The sequence below is a fragment of the Tachysurus vachellii genome, chromosome 12, assembly GCF_030014155.1.
Source record: "Tachysurus vachellii isolate PV-2020 chromosome 12, HZAU_Pvac_v1, whole genome shotgun sequence".
NCBI lineage: Eukaryota > Metazoa > Chordata > Actinopteri > Siluriformes > Bagridae > Tachysurus > Tachysurus vachellii.
Genome location: NC_083471.1, coordinates 9224958 through 9243267, shown reverse-complemented (window position 1 = coordinate 9243267; position 18310 = coordinate 9224958). Strand labels below are relative to the sequence as shown.

The following is an 18310-nucleotide window of genomic DNA, read 5'->3' as shown; positions in this document are numbered from 1 at the left end:
TAAACTGATAAATATCGCTCTCTCTCTGTCTCTCTCTCTCTCTGTGTCCCCCCCCCCCTCTTTCTCTCTCTCTCTGTCTCTATCTCTCTCTCTATCCCCCCTCTCTCCCACTCTCTATCTCTCTCTTCCACTCTCTCTCCCTCTCTCTGTCTGTCTCTCTCCCACTCTCTCTCTCCGCCCCTAAACTGCAGCTCCAGTTGAACCCTGCTGATCTTCTCCAGCTCCTTAGCTGCTCTTCTTCTTCTTCTTCATCTTCATCATCATGCCTCTGCAGCCGGGTGAAGCTCTTCTCCTCCTCCTGGTTCTCCACAGCTCCACATCGGACTACAGCTTTCCAGATACACAGCAAGGTTCATGTGTGTGTGTGTGTGTATGTGTGTGTCTCAGCAGTCATGTGCAAAACTTTGCTCAGCATGCCCTTATAAAGCTCTCATGCATGTTTCAGCTGATGTTCAGCAGATCACTCACAGAAGTCACAGCATGCTCGCGAAAGGACTCGCAATGCAATGTAAATCACTGCACGGTTATAACGCGTTATAAGGCGTGCCGTGTTAAATTCGTCGGAATTAAGTTTAGGGCACGGTGACTCGAGCTCGCGCATGGGCTGCGTCTCAAATCACATCACTGCCCTAAGGAGAAGTTCTTGCGCATGCACCGTTTAACCGTTCCGTGTTACGTCACGCGGTCCAGGAGGCGACGTTCCCGCCCAAATTTCAGTGTAACAGTTTACAAAGTTTGAAGAGAAATGGAGAAAAACATTATAATCGTTTTTATATTAATGTTCACTTTTAAAGTTTCGCATTAGACAATTACGCACCGTGGAGCTAAACGTATTTACATTACATAGCTAGTGAATAAACTACTGGTGCTAGTTATCTAGAGGTTAATGTAGCTAACCATAACAGCTAGGATAATTGGCAATTCATATTACTGTGGTGTTCATCTGAATAAAGTTGACTAATCATTTGGTATTTTAGCTAGAACTAGTCCACAGCCTAACATTTCTTTATGGTCACTGAAAATAAATAAAAACTACATTTTGTATAAAACTAAGTAAGTAAATGTATCTAGGGAAGTGATTTGCTAGTCAGTATTAGCCACATTTTTAGGTATGTTTGTGTATTACATCCTTTTAATGTCTGTTGTCTTACATGATAAAATATCATTTCACATTTTAAGGCCTGAGGAAGCAGTTGTTATCTTGATAGTTAGTCTAAGGAATAACATTATAACATTAGCACATTGCTAACAGCTAAAATGTCAACCAGCTGATTCTCTGTGGATTATTATAGAAACAAAACCATGTTACAGTAAATAAGCACTTTCTCTAATGCCACCCTGGCTAACAGCAAACACAACATTTTAGTTGTTTAGAGTGTGTAGAAATGATTTACAATCATATTTATTAAATAAACAAGGCATGCATTTAATTATTTTATATACTTAGCTTTTGCTTGCTAGGATGGACAAATGCTAGGTATGTTTTATGTAGGCTGTTATCATCTGTTTTTAATGTGTTACACAGAGCTTAAAGTAAAACACGTAGTTTTGAACATTTGTGACTGAATTGCTGTTTTTTGTTTACAGAACACGTGATCAGATCACATCGAGACTTTTCCGTTGTTCACCCTGAGAAAGTGGATGCGGACGGTTGCTTCATCTCTCACACACTGTCACATCATTTTGTGAGCAGCAGGCGGCAACGGCGTGACCTGGATGTACATGACAGCAAGTGTGTGTATTACAAACTGCACTTCAGTGGACGGGATTTAACCCTCAACCTCACCATCAACGACAACCTGCTGTCTCATGGGTACGTGTTAGAGCGCAGAACAGAGAGCAGGAGTGAAACTGGGCCTGAGGTTCACAGGGAAAACCAGTGTCACCTCATCGGCATGGTAACAGACGGAGATGTAAAGGGAACCGTCGCACTGAGCAGCTGTAACGGCCTGGTGAGCACAGGAAACAGGACACACATCATATAACCATAGTTTTTAGTGCACTACATAGTGAACATCTAGTAATTGCATCATGCAGATGAAACCACACACCACTGAACACACTTTGTGTGTGTGTGTTATGTATGTCAGTGTCTGTCCTTTTTCACAGCTGGTCTGCACAAAACAGCAGCAATAGTACACACACACACCCAGACACACATACAGAGGGTCCAGTGACTCCAGCTTCCCCCAAACACCAACAAACAGAGGGTATGTTGACTGACAAAGTTAGGGAGAGAGAAAAAGAGAGAGAGAGAGAGAGAGAACACAGACAGGGAGTTTAGGAGTGCATTAACTTCTCAACTGCCAGTTTGAGTCATTCTGACTGCACACAAAACCGAAAAAAATGAGATTCAGAGAGAAAAACCTAAACGCCTTGTGTGTGTGTGTGTGTGTGTGTGTTTAGCCAGTGCAGGAATGTGTCTCCCAGGAGATTTGTTTGGCTGTCAATCAGCACTGCTTTACTCCACTCTTATATTATCTCCAACTCACCCCTCCACTCCACCTCTCCCTCGTTCTCTCTTGCTGCTAGTTTTACTCTTTAACTTTTTCTCATTTTCTTTTTCATTCTTTATATTTCTGTCTGTTTGCATTTGTAGCTTTTCTTCCTGTGAATCAGACACCAAACGAATTTCACACAGAAGATGATCATTAGAATGAGAACTAATTGCTCCTCTAATCACACACTCATCAAGTATTCTAATGTAATCTAATCCCTTAATCGTTCCTGTGGTGTTAGAGCCTGTTTCCTTGCTGTATTACTTTCCTTGTAGGAAAATAATCATCATCAGGAAGTAACAGTTACTCACCTCACACCACCCTGTGTTTATTATTTTACTCTCAGGAGCAGAACTCTACCTGGACATATCCCTGAAATGCTCTGTCTCTCCCTGAGCTATTTTAGGACATTTTTCAGTTCAATTTTCTGTCAGAAAAATTTTTACTGTTTCACTGTAATTACTGAAACACAAATAACACAAACCACAGATTCACACTAACTACACAAAATAACCGTTATAACCATTGTTTGTATTGCAGCATGTAATTTTCATGTTTCCTAACAATACATCTGGAGCACACATCAGTCCAACATCTGCAGTGTTTTACTTCATTCCTTTTAGAGGACCAGCGTTTATATATATATATGACCATGTGTGTGTGTGTGTCTGTGTGTGTGTGTGTGTGTGTGTGTGTGTGTGTGTGTGTGTGTGTGTGTGTGTGTGTGTGTGTGTGTGTGATTTATCATTCAGCCAGAGCTCTCTGTGTATGTGTGCATCGTCAGTGTGTCTGTGTTTCCTGATTTACATTCATGTGGTATCCTGATGTAGGTGGATGGAGCTTGAAACAGGAACCAGGAAGTGGAACACACACACACACACACACACACACACACACACACAGGCACATACATTTTCACTTTAAGGATTTTATGCAGCAGTCAGCAAGAACATACAATAGGATTTAGTCTGATACTCATACAGGCATAACTCACAGCTACATTCCTTCAGTCACACACACACACACACACACACACACACACAAACACACACACACACACACACACACATATGATTAGAGAATACCAAAATGACTCTATAGAGAGTTCAGATATGTATGAATAGGCCAGTGGGGATTGTTTCTATTGCATACAAATCAGGTCACACCCATGTTACTGAGTTACACACACACACACACACACAGAACTTTTTTTGGTGTGTGTGTGTGTGCGTGTGTAAGACTTGTTAAGTGAAAGTGATGGATTGTTGGGTAATGATGGGTGATGATCCTGGGAACAGTTAAAACTAGCAGCAACTTGTTTCAGTGAGACTGTGAATAATTTGTGTTATTCTGTGTGTGTGTTTGTGTGTGTGATAGACAGGCATGCTCTCTCTCCCTACCGGAGTGTTCCTGATTGAACCTGTGCGAGGTCACACACCTACACTCACACACCCTCAGCAACCGCATGTCATCTATCATAACTCGGAGTGGCTGAGTGCCCGAGCTCGCCGCAGCACACAGCATGATGTCCAGAATGCCTGCGGCGTCAAAGGTCAGGATCAGTGTATCTGTGCCCTACTTGTTATTATGTTAACATGTATATTATCATGAATTCTGTTTTTTGTATATTTAAGCTGACATTTTTGTGTTTGTGCTTGTGTGTGTGTGTGTGTGTGTGTGTGTGTGTGTGTGTGTGTGTGATATCACAGACAGTCCAGAGCACTCTAAGCAGACAGAACATGAAAGGGAGCGCTGGGAGCGAGAGCATCGCGGTCCAGACCAAGTTCGGAGTCGGCGTTCAGTGAGTACAGAGCGCTGGGTGGAGACGATGGTGGTGGCCGACTCCAAAATGCTGCAGTACCATGGCAACAACAATGTTGAGAACTATATCTTCACTGTCCTGAACATGGTGATAAACCCAGACAGAACAATCCACAGACTCTGAAACAGAATCTACTGATACTGCTAATAATATTTATGTAAATTCAGATAGTAGGATTACATGTGTGTGTCTCTGTGTGTGTTATTATAGGTGGCAGGTATTTACCATGATGCCAGTATCGGCAATGCGATCCACATTGTTCTCGTGCGACTCATACTGCTGCAGTCAGAAGAGGTACAAACACGCTGTTCATCCCTCAGGAGTCATGAGTCATGATTCAAAATACAAAATACTTAAAAAAGCTGAGTTTATTGAGTCGAAATGGTTTAGACTCCTGAGATTACCTGGATTGGTTCATTGACTTATTTTCACTTCAACCTGAATCTGTTAGAACTGATCTGTTCTGGATCACTAATAAGTTTTATTTAGATTTTATTGAATGAATCATTACTGGGGGGGCACGGTGGCTTAGTGGTTAGCACGTTCGCCTCACACCTCCAGGGTTGGGGGTTTGATTCCCGCCTCCGCCTTGTGTGTGTGGAGTTTGCATGTTCTCCCCGTGCCTCGGGGGTTTCCTCCGGGTACTCCGGTTTCCTCCCCCGGTCCAAAGACATGCATGGTAGGTTGATTGGCATCTCTGGAAAATTGTCCATAGTGTGTGATTGCGTGAGTGAATGAGAGTGTGTGTGCCCTGCGATGGGTTGGCACTCCGTCCAGGGTGTATCCTGCCTTGATGTCCGATGACGCCTGAGATAGGCACAGGCTCCACGTGACCCGAGGTAGTTCGGATAAGCGGTAGAAAATGAATGAATGAATGAATGAATCATTACTGTTTAATCACACATCAGTATTTAAGTGTCTGTGAAAGGAAACAGTAAACATGCAGTTTTCTGGAACATTATTGATTTGCTGTTTAATTCAAATTAAACACTGTTCTCCTCTACACCCCGTGGGAGGTTATCCATTACAAATTCTAAAAAAGTTATTCTTTATTCCCCTAAAATATATGTATTTAAAAACACAGGTAGCAAAAAATTTTGGCACCCTTAAGAATATGTGTGTGCATGTTGTCAGAAAGGTCTGAAGATCGTCCATCATGCAGATTCCACTCTGACCAGTTTCTGTAGCTGGCAGAAGAACCTGAACCCTCAGAGCGACACACATCCTGCACACCACGACGTTGCTGTGCTCATAACAAGGTAAAAACCTGCACTACCTGATTCATACACTCTAAATAAATTGATTTGAGCACAATTAAGTACCAGGTGAAAAATCTGAAAAAATTCAAATACATTTTACATAAACATTCTTTCACCCTGAAACCAAAATGCACGCTTTTCTACTTTTATACATCGTCTATAAAAATGAACAAATACTAATCTGTATGTGCATTAGCAAATTGAATAGAATCTAAATCTGTGAGGTTTTTTAATGGTCTGTTCCTGTTTTTTTTTAATCCTCATTCAGAAGCCTGCTGTCTACACTAGAATTCAGTACAAAAATAGACACAAAGACACCCTGAAGTGTGTGTGTGTGTGTGTGTGTGTGTTAGGAAGGACATCTGTGCAGGTAAGAACCAGCCATGTGAAACACTCGGACTCTCTCACCTGTCTGGAATGTGTCAACCTCACCGCTCCTGCAACATCAACGAGGACTCGGGACTCCCTGTAGCCTTCACCATCGCACATGAGCTCGGACACAGGTGTGTGTGTTTGTGTGTGTTTGTGTGTGTGTGTGTGTATGTGTGTGTGTGTGTGTGCGCTTGTGTGTGGTTTTGAAATGCAGAATGATGGTCAGAGGATTGATGTGTGTGTGGTCTTGGGATTCAGCATGATGGTCAGGGGATTGATATGTGTGTGTGTGTGTGTGTGTGTGTGTGTGTGTGTGTGTAGTTTTGGGATTCAGCATGATGGTCAGGGGAATGACTGTGAGCTGGTGGGTCGTGCTCCCTTCATCATGTCTCGTCAGCTTCAGTACGACTCATCACCTCTCACCTGGTCTACTTGCAGCAAACAGTACATCACACACTTCCTTGAGTGAGTAAACACACACACAGACACACACACAAACACACACATTTCCCACCTTTGTATACCTGTTGGCAGATACAGATACTCTGCAGAGTTCTCACTCATTTTCTCTTTCTTTCTCTCTCTCTCTCTCTCTCTCTCTCTCTCTCTCTCTCTCTCTCTCTCTCTCTCTCTCTCCCCCCATGTTTCAGTCGTGGTTGGGGTTTTTGTTTAGATGATCGCCCATCTAGGAAGGACATGATGATGGCTCTTGTTGCCCCTGGGGTGAGGTACACTCGGCAGCACCAGTGTCAGATGCAGTACGGACCCAATGCCACTCTCTGTCCTGAAACTGATGTAAGAACTCGTTTAACTCTTTTCACACTTCAGAGCCACAGGAGAACTTTCATCGTTTTTTCCTGGGCAGAGTGAGTGTCAGGACATTTCAGTGAGTGTTCTGATTGTTTACTGTTCTATGCTGTGTGTCTCTGCAGAATGTCTGTCAGATTCTCTGGTGCTCAGTGGACGGTTCTTGTCGCTCCAAACTGGACGCACCCATAGATGGAACCAGGTGTGGGCCAAAGAAGGTAAGAGAGGGGACACACACATGCGCAAACACACACACTAAATCATAAAGAATATAGAGAACATTGTCTTCAATTTTTTTAGAGCTTTGATATTACAGAATCATCTTTTATTACTGAATCATTTAACATTCTTTAATATTTAACACGTATCATTATATATATATCACATCTGATTGATGTGTGTGACCTTCAAATATCAATGTGTGTGTGTGCGTACTAGTGGTGTATCTCAGGTGAGTGTGTGGTGGTTGGGAAGTTACCTGAGACAGTGAATGGTGGGTGGGGACAGTGGAGCACCTGGTCTCACTGCTCTCGCACCTGTGGTTCCGGCGTCCAATCAGCAGATAGAGAGTGTGACAAGCCGAAGTAGGACACTTCCTCCATCTCATCCTTCATCTCTCCAGTTAAACTTGTTCATGTTTAACATCTCTCTCTCTCTCTCTTTCACTCTCACTCTCTCTCTCTCGCTCTCTCTCTCTCTCTCTCTCTCTCTCTCTCTCTCTCTCTCTCTCTCTCTCTCTCTCTGTCTCTCTTTCACTCTCTCAGGCCAGCGTTTGGAGGGAAGTACTGTACAGGTGAGCGTAAGCGCTACAGGATATGTAACACTGTGCCGTGTGTTAAGAAGAAGCCGTCGTTTCGAGACATGCAGTGCAGTGAGTTTGATACGGTTCCGTACCACAACCAGCTGTACCAGTGGATCCCCATCAGCAGACACAGTAATCTCAACACTTCACATCAAACACATTACACGCACAATAATAACTAATAAATCACTAAAACCCTCAGGGGAACCCGGGGTGCATGACTCTGCATTTTAACTGGAGCTGATTTCCAGTCAATTCTGTTTACCTGTCCAACACTCAGAGAACATTACAGCTGTCAGAAGCCTCAGTGAAAACACCAGTAAGTGTGTATAGACCCAGAGTGTAAGTTCCTGGGCGTTTAAGGGGTTAAATAAAGAGCATTACAGGACATTCACCTCGTGCTGCCTCATGAGTGACTTCCTGCTGCACTGCTGATTACATAAATGCTGTGTACTGAACTCTAAATTGTGTAAACTCAGGATCTCATCAGGATCACAGCTCGTAATGCATTGGTTCCAGTGGTTCTTTAATTCCTGAGATCAGTGAAAAGGTCAAGGTAAATCATGGTGTTATCTTTACTGTGAAGCTGAGCAGTGATCCTGCAGAGCTTAGTGTAGATCACATGATCCAGACCACATGATCAGCTCACACTCACACACTCACTCACACACACACACACAGCGGAATTAGAGTTAATGTCATATGTTATGCTGTGTAACGACAGAGTACACTGGTAATTATTTTAGATTCAACAGCTGAGAATAAAAACCTGTAATGGTCCACTGCAGCAGCTTCGCTCTGGTCCAGATAACCATAATGATCAGCGAGTGCATCAGAGCTTTTAGAGCACACTGCAGAAACTTTCAAGCTTTTCCGTAATTTTGTATAAATATTTTATCCTGTGTGTGTGTGTGAGGTTGTGAGTGAGTAAATGCCTTAAAACAGATCTAATCTCTCTCTCTCTCTCTCTCTCTCTCTCTCTCTCTCTTTTTCTGTCTCTCTCTCTTTCTCACAGGTAATCCATGTGAGTTGCACTGCAGGCCTGATAATGAGGATTTCTCCGAAAGGATGCTGGACGCTGTGACTGATGGAACTCCATGTTTCTCCAACAGCAGCAGGAGCATCTGCATCAATGGTGTGTGCAAGGTAGAGTGGCTGGGTGTGGCTTACCCTCTGTGTGTGTATGTGTGTGTGTGTGTGTTTGTGTGTGTGTGTGTGTTTTCTATTACATTATAGCAGCTAGAAACAGACCTACCACCTCACCAGCCTCTCTTTTTTCTCTCTGTTGAAGTTAACAAGAGAAAATAAATCCTGGAGTCTTGGTACCCATTTCTCCCTACAGAAAACAGAAACTTTAAAATAACGTGTCCCTGTGAATGAGCTGTTACATAGTGACATTAATCAGATTGAGTGTGTTAATGTGTGCTGTGCAGCTGCTGTAGTTTTAATTGCTGTCAGAAATTAATCAGCACATGACAACCAATCAGAGTCCAGAACTGAAATGTGGTAGATCTATACAGCACTTTACAAAATGTATTATTTGTATGAGTTTACATTGTACTGAGTTTACATTGTAAAATGTATTATTTCACTGGCTATTTTCAAGCGGCGGTTGAAGACCTACTTATTCAGGAAACACTTCAACTAGCACTTCTTTCATTATCTTTTGCATTTTAAAAAACAAAACAAAAAAAAAAACACACCTTTGACACTTTCATTGTAACTTTGAACAAATGTTTTAAACTCATGGTATCTTAAGTATGTAACTTAGTGAGCCAGCATTAATGTATTCAATGTTAGAGATTTAAGCACTTATGTACGTCGCTCTGGATAAGGGCGTCTGCCAAATGCTGTAAATGTAAATGTAAATGTAAATTTTAATCTAAAAGGTGTGTGTGTGTGTGTGTGTGTGTGTGTGTGTGTGTGTGTGTGTGTGTGTGTGTGTGTGTGTGTGTGCGCGTGTGTAGGAGGTAGGCTGTGATTATGCAATAAACTCAAAGGCTGAGGAGGATCAGTGTGGTGTGTGTCTGGGTGATGGTTCCAGCTGTGAGACACTGAATGACACTTTCACACAAAGAGAAGGATATGGTATGTGATACACACACATAATCACACACCTGAATCACAGCTCAGGTATAGATTCAATTCGGTTCATATTTATTTGTATAGCACTTTTAACAATGGACATTGTCTCAAGCAGCTTTACAGAACACAGGAAGCATAATACAAAAAAAGTTTAATATTATATAACAATTAATATAATACAAAAATTCAAGATTAATATTAGAAACATTTACATTTTTATTTATCCCCAATGAGCAACCGTGTGACTGAGGTGACTGTGGCAAGGAAAAACTCACTTAGATGGAAAAGGAGGAAATCTTGACTCAAATGGGTTGTTGTCCTCAAAGACCACAATTTCCAAATACTTTATGAAGTGGAATCCAACTTGAGCTGGTATATTTCTAGATGCCTCAGGATCCTCACAGGATTGGCCTCATCTCAATGAAGGTCTTATATCTTTATGATATGGAACACAACTGGAGCTGGTACAATCTCTGAATGCCTCAGGATGTGTAGAAAAAGAGAATCAGTATAGAGATATTAGCATAGCTGCTGTTCATAATATTAGAAAGCACTAGATGATAATGTACATGTACTAGAGCACAAGATTATGGGAAGTGTTATGTGTAAGCCTGACTAAAGAGGTAGGTCTTTAATCTAAATAATGCAAATAGCTTTCGGTGTATTTGTGTGTGTGTGTGTGTGTTTGTGTGTGCGGTGTGTATCAGGTTATACAGACATGGTACTGATTCCTGAGGGAGCGAGGGATATAGTGATACAGGAAGTGGAGGAAGCAGCAAACTTCCTTGCTGTGCGTGCAGCACATTCTGATAAACATTACCTTAACGGCAATTACATCATCCAGTGGAACGGTGAGTACCAAGTGGGCGGAGTCAAGTTTTACTATGAACGCAGCGGCAATTTGGAGAACCTCACATCACCTGGGCCTACAACGGAACCCATTATAGTGCAGGTACACACACACACACACACACACACTCGTACAAGATAACATTACTGTGTCTATGAATATTAATTTAGTTTTTAATGTTGTTTACAGTTTCAGGTTGTTGTGGCTTTTGTGATTTTGTTATTTCTGTCTTTGTATTTTATTCAGCTGCTGTTTCAGGAGACGAACCCTGGTGTACGGTACGGGTTCATAGTGAAGAAGAACAGCTCAGCGGAGAACGATCTGCTGGAGCCTCAGTACATCTGGAAATACGGAGCCTGGACTGAATGTAGCGTCTCCTGTGGACAAGGTGACAACAATGACAACAGCAATACAGCACAAAGTACAATTAGAGAACTACAATCAGTGAAACACATGCAGTGATGAGATCAGGAGTAAAACATGTAAAAGCTTACTCAGACCTAAACAACTCAATTTTGTTGTCAAATACAACAAAACGTACACATAGAAACAAACAATCAACACAAACAATCAACACAAACTCCACATGAGATATTTTTATTCCTGTACAAGGAAATTATTATTACGATTGTGCTTTGAACTTAACCATCCTGAGTAATATTTCAGTGTGACACAAATAAATACTTTGTCATCAACAAATAGAATAAATCCTGTGGCATGTAAAATCTGCACATTCACATTAACATTGCTGATTTACAGCAAACAGCAGTTGGGTTTATCTTAATTAGATATAAGTTATTTGATTAACCCTGGAAGAATTACTCTACTATATAGGGCTTATTTTTCTCTTCAACCCTTATGTCTCCCATTACACCTCACAAAATCCTACATTAAACACAACATAAAACATTAAACACACTCAGAAGTTCAGCTGAGGTCCTTAAACACTGCAGTTTGTAGCTTCAGATGGTACTTTGACCTGAACACTGTCTCTCACTTCTCTGGTCCTTGACTGACCTCTAGTGGACAAAATGTAGAGCCAAAACTGTGGTTCGAGACTGTTTCTGGAAATCTAGTGTGTTACATTTGTGTTAGGATTCTGATAAAGATGGAGTAAATCAGCTGTTAAATCAGGTGTAATTTCTTTAGGTCAATTATTTGTGCTGCAGTGCATTGTGGGTGTAGCTTTCTCACCTGTGTGCTTTATAATAACCCCTGGACCTGTAGGTGAGCAGCAGCAGCCGGTGCGGTGTTTTCGAGCTGGTGTTGGAGTGGTGGATGAGGAGCTGTGTGATCTGAACTCTCGACCTGATGACAGACATCGCCGCTGTAAGAACATGGAGTGTCCTGCCAGGTCTGTGTCAGACTTCTTGTATCAAATGAAGCACATTATGTTCTCTGTAGGTAACAACATGAACTATATCCATGAACTATAACCATAATCACTAGGTGGTGGGTAGGAGGATGGCAGTCGTGTTCCGCCTCCTGCGGTTCTGATGGAATAAGAAAGCGCACAGTTCTGTGTGTTAGAACCGTGGCTGGAGAGGAGAGAGTGCTGCACCCTGGAGACTGCAAGAAACTTCCCAAACCCAAAGCAGCTCTGGCCTGCAACCGCAATGTGACCTGTGGCTCAGCCTGGGCTGTGGGAAACTGGAGCCTGGTGAGAACTCTAACACTAGGGATCCAGACACTAAATCACATGCTTATGGGAGACTAGAACATGTACTCATTAGATTCCTTGATCAATAGATGGGCTTCACTAGATCACTGGATTATGGAGTCTTTGGATCTTATCTAACTTCCTTTCAACACAGTTAGTACTTATGTACCATAGTTCACATAATCCCAAACTCTGTGTTTATAATGATTCATAATCCCACTCTCTGGTGTTTATATTGATTTATAATCCCACTCTCAATGTTTATAATGATTTATAATCCCACTCTCAGTGTTTATAATTATTTATAATAGCATTCTCAGTGTTTGTAATGATTTATAATCCAACTCTCTGGTGTTTATAATGATTTATAATCCCACTCAGTGTATATAATGATTTATAATCCCACTCAGTGTTAATAATGATTTGTAATCCTACTTAGTGTTATAATGATTTATAATCCCACTCTCAGTGTTTATAATGATTTGTAATCCTACTTAGTGTTTATAATGGTTTATAATCCCACTCTCTGGTGTTTAGAATGATTTATAATCCCACTCTCAGTGTTTATAATGGTTTATAATCCCACTCTCTGGTGTTTATAATGATTTTTAATCCCACCCTCTGGTGTTTATATTGATTTATAATTTTACTCTGTGTTTTTAATGATTTTTAATCCCACTCTGGTGTCACCCAGATGAGGATGAGGTTCCCTTTTCAGTCTGTTTCCTCTAAAGGTTTCTTCCTCATATCATTTTAGGGAGGTTTTTTTTACCACACCATCATCACCTCTGACTCACTAATTAAAAACAAACTGATACATTTCTGAAGGCAGATATTTCATAAAGTGAGTTTACTTGAGGTTGGTGTTAATGAGTATGTGTGTAATCACTGTGCTAACTTGAGTGTGAATAGAGTGTGTGAGCGGAATGTCTTGTTTCTCCTGCAGTGTTCTCTGACCTGTGGTGGAGGAGTGAAGTCTCGTAGCGTCAAGTGTGTCATGGAACCCCAAAGCCACTGTGACCCCATCACCCGACCTCGATCCACAACCTTCTGTAACCTCCAGAGCTGCATCAGAACCCGACCACAACCTTTGACCCCAACTCCAGCTCATGATCCTGATGACCTCACGTCTGCTCCCACACCCTCACCATTCACACCCACTGTGAACACTTCACACACTCCGAGTGTGTTACATGAAGATGATCAGGACTTCATCTTGGTTAATAACAGCAGTGTAGAAGACGAAACACACAAGGGTGAGGATGAGAATGTGGATGAGGATGAGGAGGGCAGTACAGACCTGCCGCAGCCTACTGACAGATCACTGTACACACCTGGCTATGACTACATCATGGAGGACGAGAGAGAGGACATGTTCAGTGTTCACACTCCTGTCAGCACTATACACAGTCTTCAGACCACGACACAACCAAACGACGCAACAGCTACACACATACTGATTACAACAAAACCAGCTAGGACAAGAACAATCACACACACACTTTTGACCACGACTACTGTACTGACCACTAAAGCATCATCACAAAAAATAACTCACAGAACCTCCAAGGCCCAAGTGAGACCACACAGCCCCCCACATACACATACAGTGAGGAAGAAGAACAGACACACAGCCAGAAACCCCAGCAGAACCACAGAAACACCAAGAAGCAAGAACACAGGGGTGTTCTGGGTTGTGGGCAACTGGAGTGAGGTAAAGATGTTTTAAGTGTTTCAGTCACACACTGACAGTGATATTAGTCTCATCACAAGACTCACTAATATTTATTGTAGAAAATTGATCCTCACCTTCTGACCAATCACAATCCAGTACCGAACAGAAGTCTGAAGGCAGGAGCTGAGACTGTGTTCTCACTGTGTATTACCCTGCTGTGGTTTTATTTGTTTTTGTTTTTTAACTAACTTTTTTCATTGTGTGTGTATGTCAGTGTTCTACTTCCTGTGGACTGGGAGCAGTGTGGAGGTCAGTTGTGTGTAGTTCTGGTCAGGATTCTGACTGCAGCAGCACAGCAAAACCTGAACCTGCACAACACTGTAACCTTCAACCCTGTGCTGTATGGAAAAAGGTAACACACACACGCACACACACACACACACACACACACACACATTCTGAGACAGGTGTACCACTAGGGTGTGCTGATGAGTTGAATCTACTGCAGAATATATGTTAAAAGTGCCCTTCCACACAAAACCGTTTTTACTTGGATTTTTTGATGTGTTAGGTCCATATGTGTTTGTGTTGTGTCGTGAATTTGAAAACGAACTGTTACCTCCCCGGTCAGTTCTAGCCACTTAAAATAAATAAGGGGAGAAATCATGTCAGTTGGAAAAACTGCTCAGTGTGACTTAGTAATGATTGAGCTCATTACTATTCATGAGCTCTCCCACTTGAGACCCCCAGAATTCGTGTAGCTCAGTGAGTTTCCTATATAACAAGGGTGGCTGAAAGTCAACGGGCTTGTGAAGAAGCCATTCTGCCGCAATTCAAAGTAATTGTAAACAAATTTCCTCTAGCCTAGGCTACTTATAGCGCTGGGTGAATGAATAGTCACGCTTTCATATCCTAGTGGTTAGCCAATCGGAGCCAAGCAGCATAGCTCATTGGAATATTCATGAGAACTGGCTGCACATCGAGCTGAGTCTTCCTGCAGGCTTTCTATACCACACTAGAATGGCTTGAAACAAGGTAACCAAGGCATTTTTTCCACAAAAAATGTTACAGAGTCCATGGTAAACTTCAGACATTACCACAAAAGTAATGAAATGCGTGTGGCAGGGCATCTTTAAGCATCACTTCTTCCCCTTCTATACTGACAGTAGAATCTACACGTTCAGCTGAATGACAGATAAACAGAAGTAAATTGTTCTTTCAAGACATTTTAACAGAACTGCTGTTTTAAACATTCCATGGCTTACCTTTATTAGTCCTATTAGTACTGAGAGAGACAGGTTTACAGTAAAGTTTCAGATTTTACATGAACTAAAAACAATCAAGATTGTCTGAAAATATCACATTTAGAGAAAAAACAGTGTAAAGTGTTGTTTTTTTTGTGTAAAGGTTGTGTTCTTCTAGGTCCACCCAAAGAACCTATGAGGAACCTTCTGTTCTGTCCAGCTATTTAATCCTTCATGTGTTTGGAATATAATGTTACAGTAAAAGTTAATATAAAGAAAGATTTTATCACACATACATTGTGGGGAACTGTGCAACTTATATTCGTGTGTGTGTGTGGGTGTGTGTGTGGGTGTATGTGTCAGTGTATTGACGGCTGTGTCAGTGGTCTGAAGTACAGGGATGTGCAGTGTGTGGATTCTCAGAGTGGGCGAGTTCTGAGACCATTTCACTGCTCAGAGCAACCATCACCTCCTATAGTGCAGTGGAAACACACACGCTGGGGACAGGTACACACACTCACCCACATGCACGTGCAAACACCCACACGTATATACACTCACACACAAACACTCTCAAGCACTCATGCAGTCACACACAGACACACACACTCAATCATACTCACACACACACTAACACACAAACACACACATGCACACACTCATACTCACACACACACATGCACTCATACTCACACACTTATTCACACACACGCACACTGAAATCACAGACTGTGTTGTTATTCATTTCCTTAAATGACATCAGGATGAAAATTTCATCTTTATTGAAGATTAATTAATATTTTGTTTTCTGTGTGTGATTGTCAGTGCTCTCAGAGTTGTGGAAGTGGAGTGATGGAGCGCTCTGTGTTTTGTCCAGAACCTGGACGCTGTGACGCAAATCTCAGACCTGAAAGCTCCGCCCCCTGTAATTTTCAGCCGTGTGTGTCGTGGGCTACTGAACCCTGGCAGCAGGTCACTATCACTGTTACTCATCTAATACAGCAGGAATGAAGTATAAAAACGCATGCTGTAGCTTAACACACACTAAACACTCCGCTTGTGCAGAAAACTAAAGTTCAAGTTCACTAAATAAACTATAATCTACAGAGTTCAGAAGAGAATTTTTGCTATTGTTAGGGATATTAGCATATTCATATTGACAGGATGATGTGGAGGTGTGTCCTAATTTGCATATTCTTGTGCTCCTATAGATGTTGAGGATGATGCGTATAGATGTTCATTTTATGGACTTTTATAGTGTGTGTGTTTGTGTGTGCGTGTGTGTCAGTGTTCAAAGAGCTGTGGTGGAGGTGTACAGAAGCGATTGATAAGGTGTGTAAGTGAGGGATCAGGAGAAGAGGTGAAGAGCTCACTGTGTCTGGAAAATGACAAACCTGAGAGTTTCCGCACGTGTGGTGACGAGGAGTGCAGAGCTGAGAGAGGTACACTGCAGCAACAACAACACAATTACACATTTATTACACATTTATACATGTGCATTACAGTTAAAGTGTATGTGTGTGTTTCAGTGTGTAAGAGAGACAGCATGTCCACTGGCTTCTGCTCCACACTGAAGCTGCTCGGTCGCTGTGTCCTGAACTCCGTCCGTAAGCAGTGCTGCCTCACCTGTGCAATGTAACACCACCCAGAGGTCAAAGATCAGATCATGCCGGATCATCATCAGCATCCAGACTGAAAAATACTGAACCATAAGCACACACACACACAAGCACACACACTCACACACACATTCACACACACAAACATGTAATTTACTTGAAGCCTGTGTGTTTGTTTTTAATGCTGCAGCCTGGAGCAGAGAGAATCAACAGCACAAGTGTCAGCTTTATCAATATTTTTATATCTTTTTATAATAAGCACCAAAGCTCGAATCCACTTCAGCATTAAACTGTATGTATAAGTGTGTGTGTGTGTATGCGTGTGTTTTTGTGTGTATGTGTGTGTATGCATGTGTGTGTTTTTGTATGTGTGTGTGTTTTTGTGTGTGTATGCGTGTGTATGCATGTGTATGTGTTTTTGTGTGTGTGCGTGTGTGTGAAGCTCCCTGGGTGTTATTAAATGTGGTTACTGGGTGAGTCAGCTGTTGTAGAGTTCATTAATTATCACTAAAGAGTTAGATGAGAGTTATTAGATGTGGTTAATGTGTTGATTAGCGAGTTAATGAGTATGAAATGTCACAGGTGTTGATTAGTGTGTTAATGAGTAAGGATGAGGTGGTGCAGGTCATCCCTCTCTGACCTTCCAAAAAGAACAGAACTTTTTCATCCTGAATTTTTTATAATGAATCTTTTTTCATTTCATCATGAATATTTTAAGATTCATTCATTCTGAATCTTTTTACTTTATATCATTTCTTTCTAGCTAAGTTGTTCATGCTAAATGTATCATGCTGAATGTTTATTGTGTTGTTGGTGTGAACATGAATGGATGATAATAAATGTTGTGATGAGAAGAGTGTGGTGTTTAGTGTTTACTGGGACATGTTTCCCTCTGAGTCACTGTGTTAAAGCTCCAGGATGCAGTAACTCACCTTTATATCCTGTATAATGCTGGTGTGTGTGTGTGTGTGTGTGTGTGTGAGAGAGAGAGAGAGAGAGAGAGAGAGAGAGAGAGAGAGAGAGAGAGAGAGAGGAAATGACAATAAAGTGTCATTTAGAGAGGAAGACGAGACAGCAGGATAATGCTCTGTCCGTTTAGAGAGAAGATGCACTACAAAGGAAGTGTTAGATAAGATAGCAGTGTTTGAGAAGACAGACAGACTCTGTAAAGGATCAGTACACACAGAGGATACGTGGGGGTCTATAAAGACATGTACACTGTCCTGTGTGACGTGATAAGGTGGGATCGAGGCTGAGACACACATTGAGGTCTAACGTCTAACAGCTACCAGCTCCTGTCCTCACACAGCTGTGCTACAGGAAGTCACACATACACATTTCTAAATGTATAAATACTGTACAGTTCAATTTCAATTCAAGCTTATTTCTATAGCTCTTTTTACAATTGACATTGTCTCAAAGCAGTTTTACAGAACATAAACAGAACAAAAGGTTAATATAAAGAATAATATAAAGATTAATAGAATACAAAATTCAAGATTAATATTAGATCTATTTAAATGTGTATGTATATATCCCCAATGAACAAGTCTGAGGTGACTCAGGCAGCAGTGGCAAGGAAAAACCCCCTTAGATGCTAAGGAAGAAACCTTGAGA

At 41.6% G+C, this 18310-nt stretch overlaps 1 protein-coding gene across 1 annotated transcript; it reads left to right on the top strand.

The window, feature by feature from the left end:
- Window positions 1-251: 251 nt before the first annotated feature.
- On the top strand, window positions 252-17394 carry adamts12 (ADAM metallopeptidase with thrombospondin type 1 motif, 12). The gene is made up of 25 exons (XM_060882692.1): window positions 252-350; window positions 1588-1952; window positions 3876-4050; window positions 4208-4407; window positions 4531-4614; window positions 5455-5579; window positions 5933-6082; window positions 6273-6416; window positions 6602-6746; window positions 6884-6976; window positions 7197-7342; window positions 7523-7692; window positions 8576-8706; window positions 9528-9648; window positions 10353-10597; window positions 10742-10883; window positions 11723-11849; window positions 11945-12155; window positions 13102-13869; window positions 14105-14242; window positions 15438-15581; window positions 15900-16046; window positions 16363-16516; window positions 16604-16709; window positions 17136-17394. Exons 1-25 carry the CDS (start codon window positions 263-265, stop codon window positions 17182-17184), a joined length of 4368 nt encoding a protein of 1455 aa, XP_060738675.1. The 5' UTR covers window positions 252-262; the 3' UTR covers window positions 17185-17394.
- The last annotated feature ends 916 nt before the right edge of the window (window positions 17395-18310 follow it).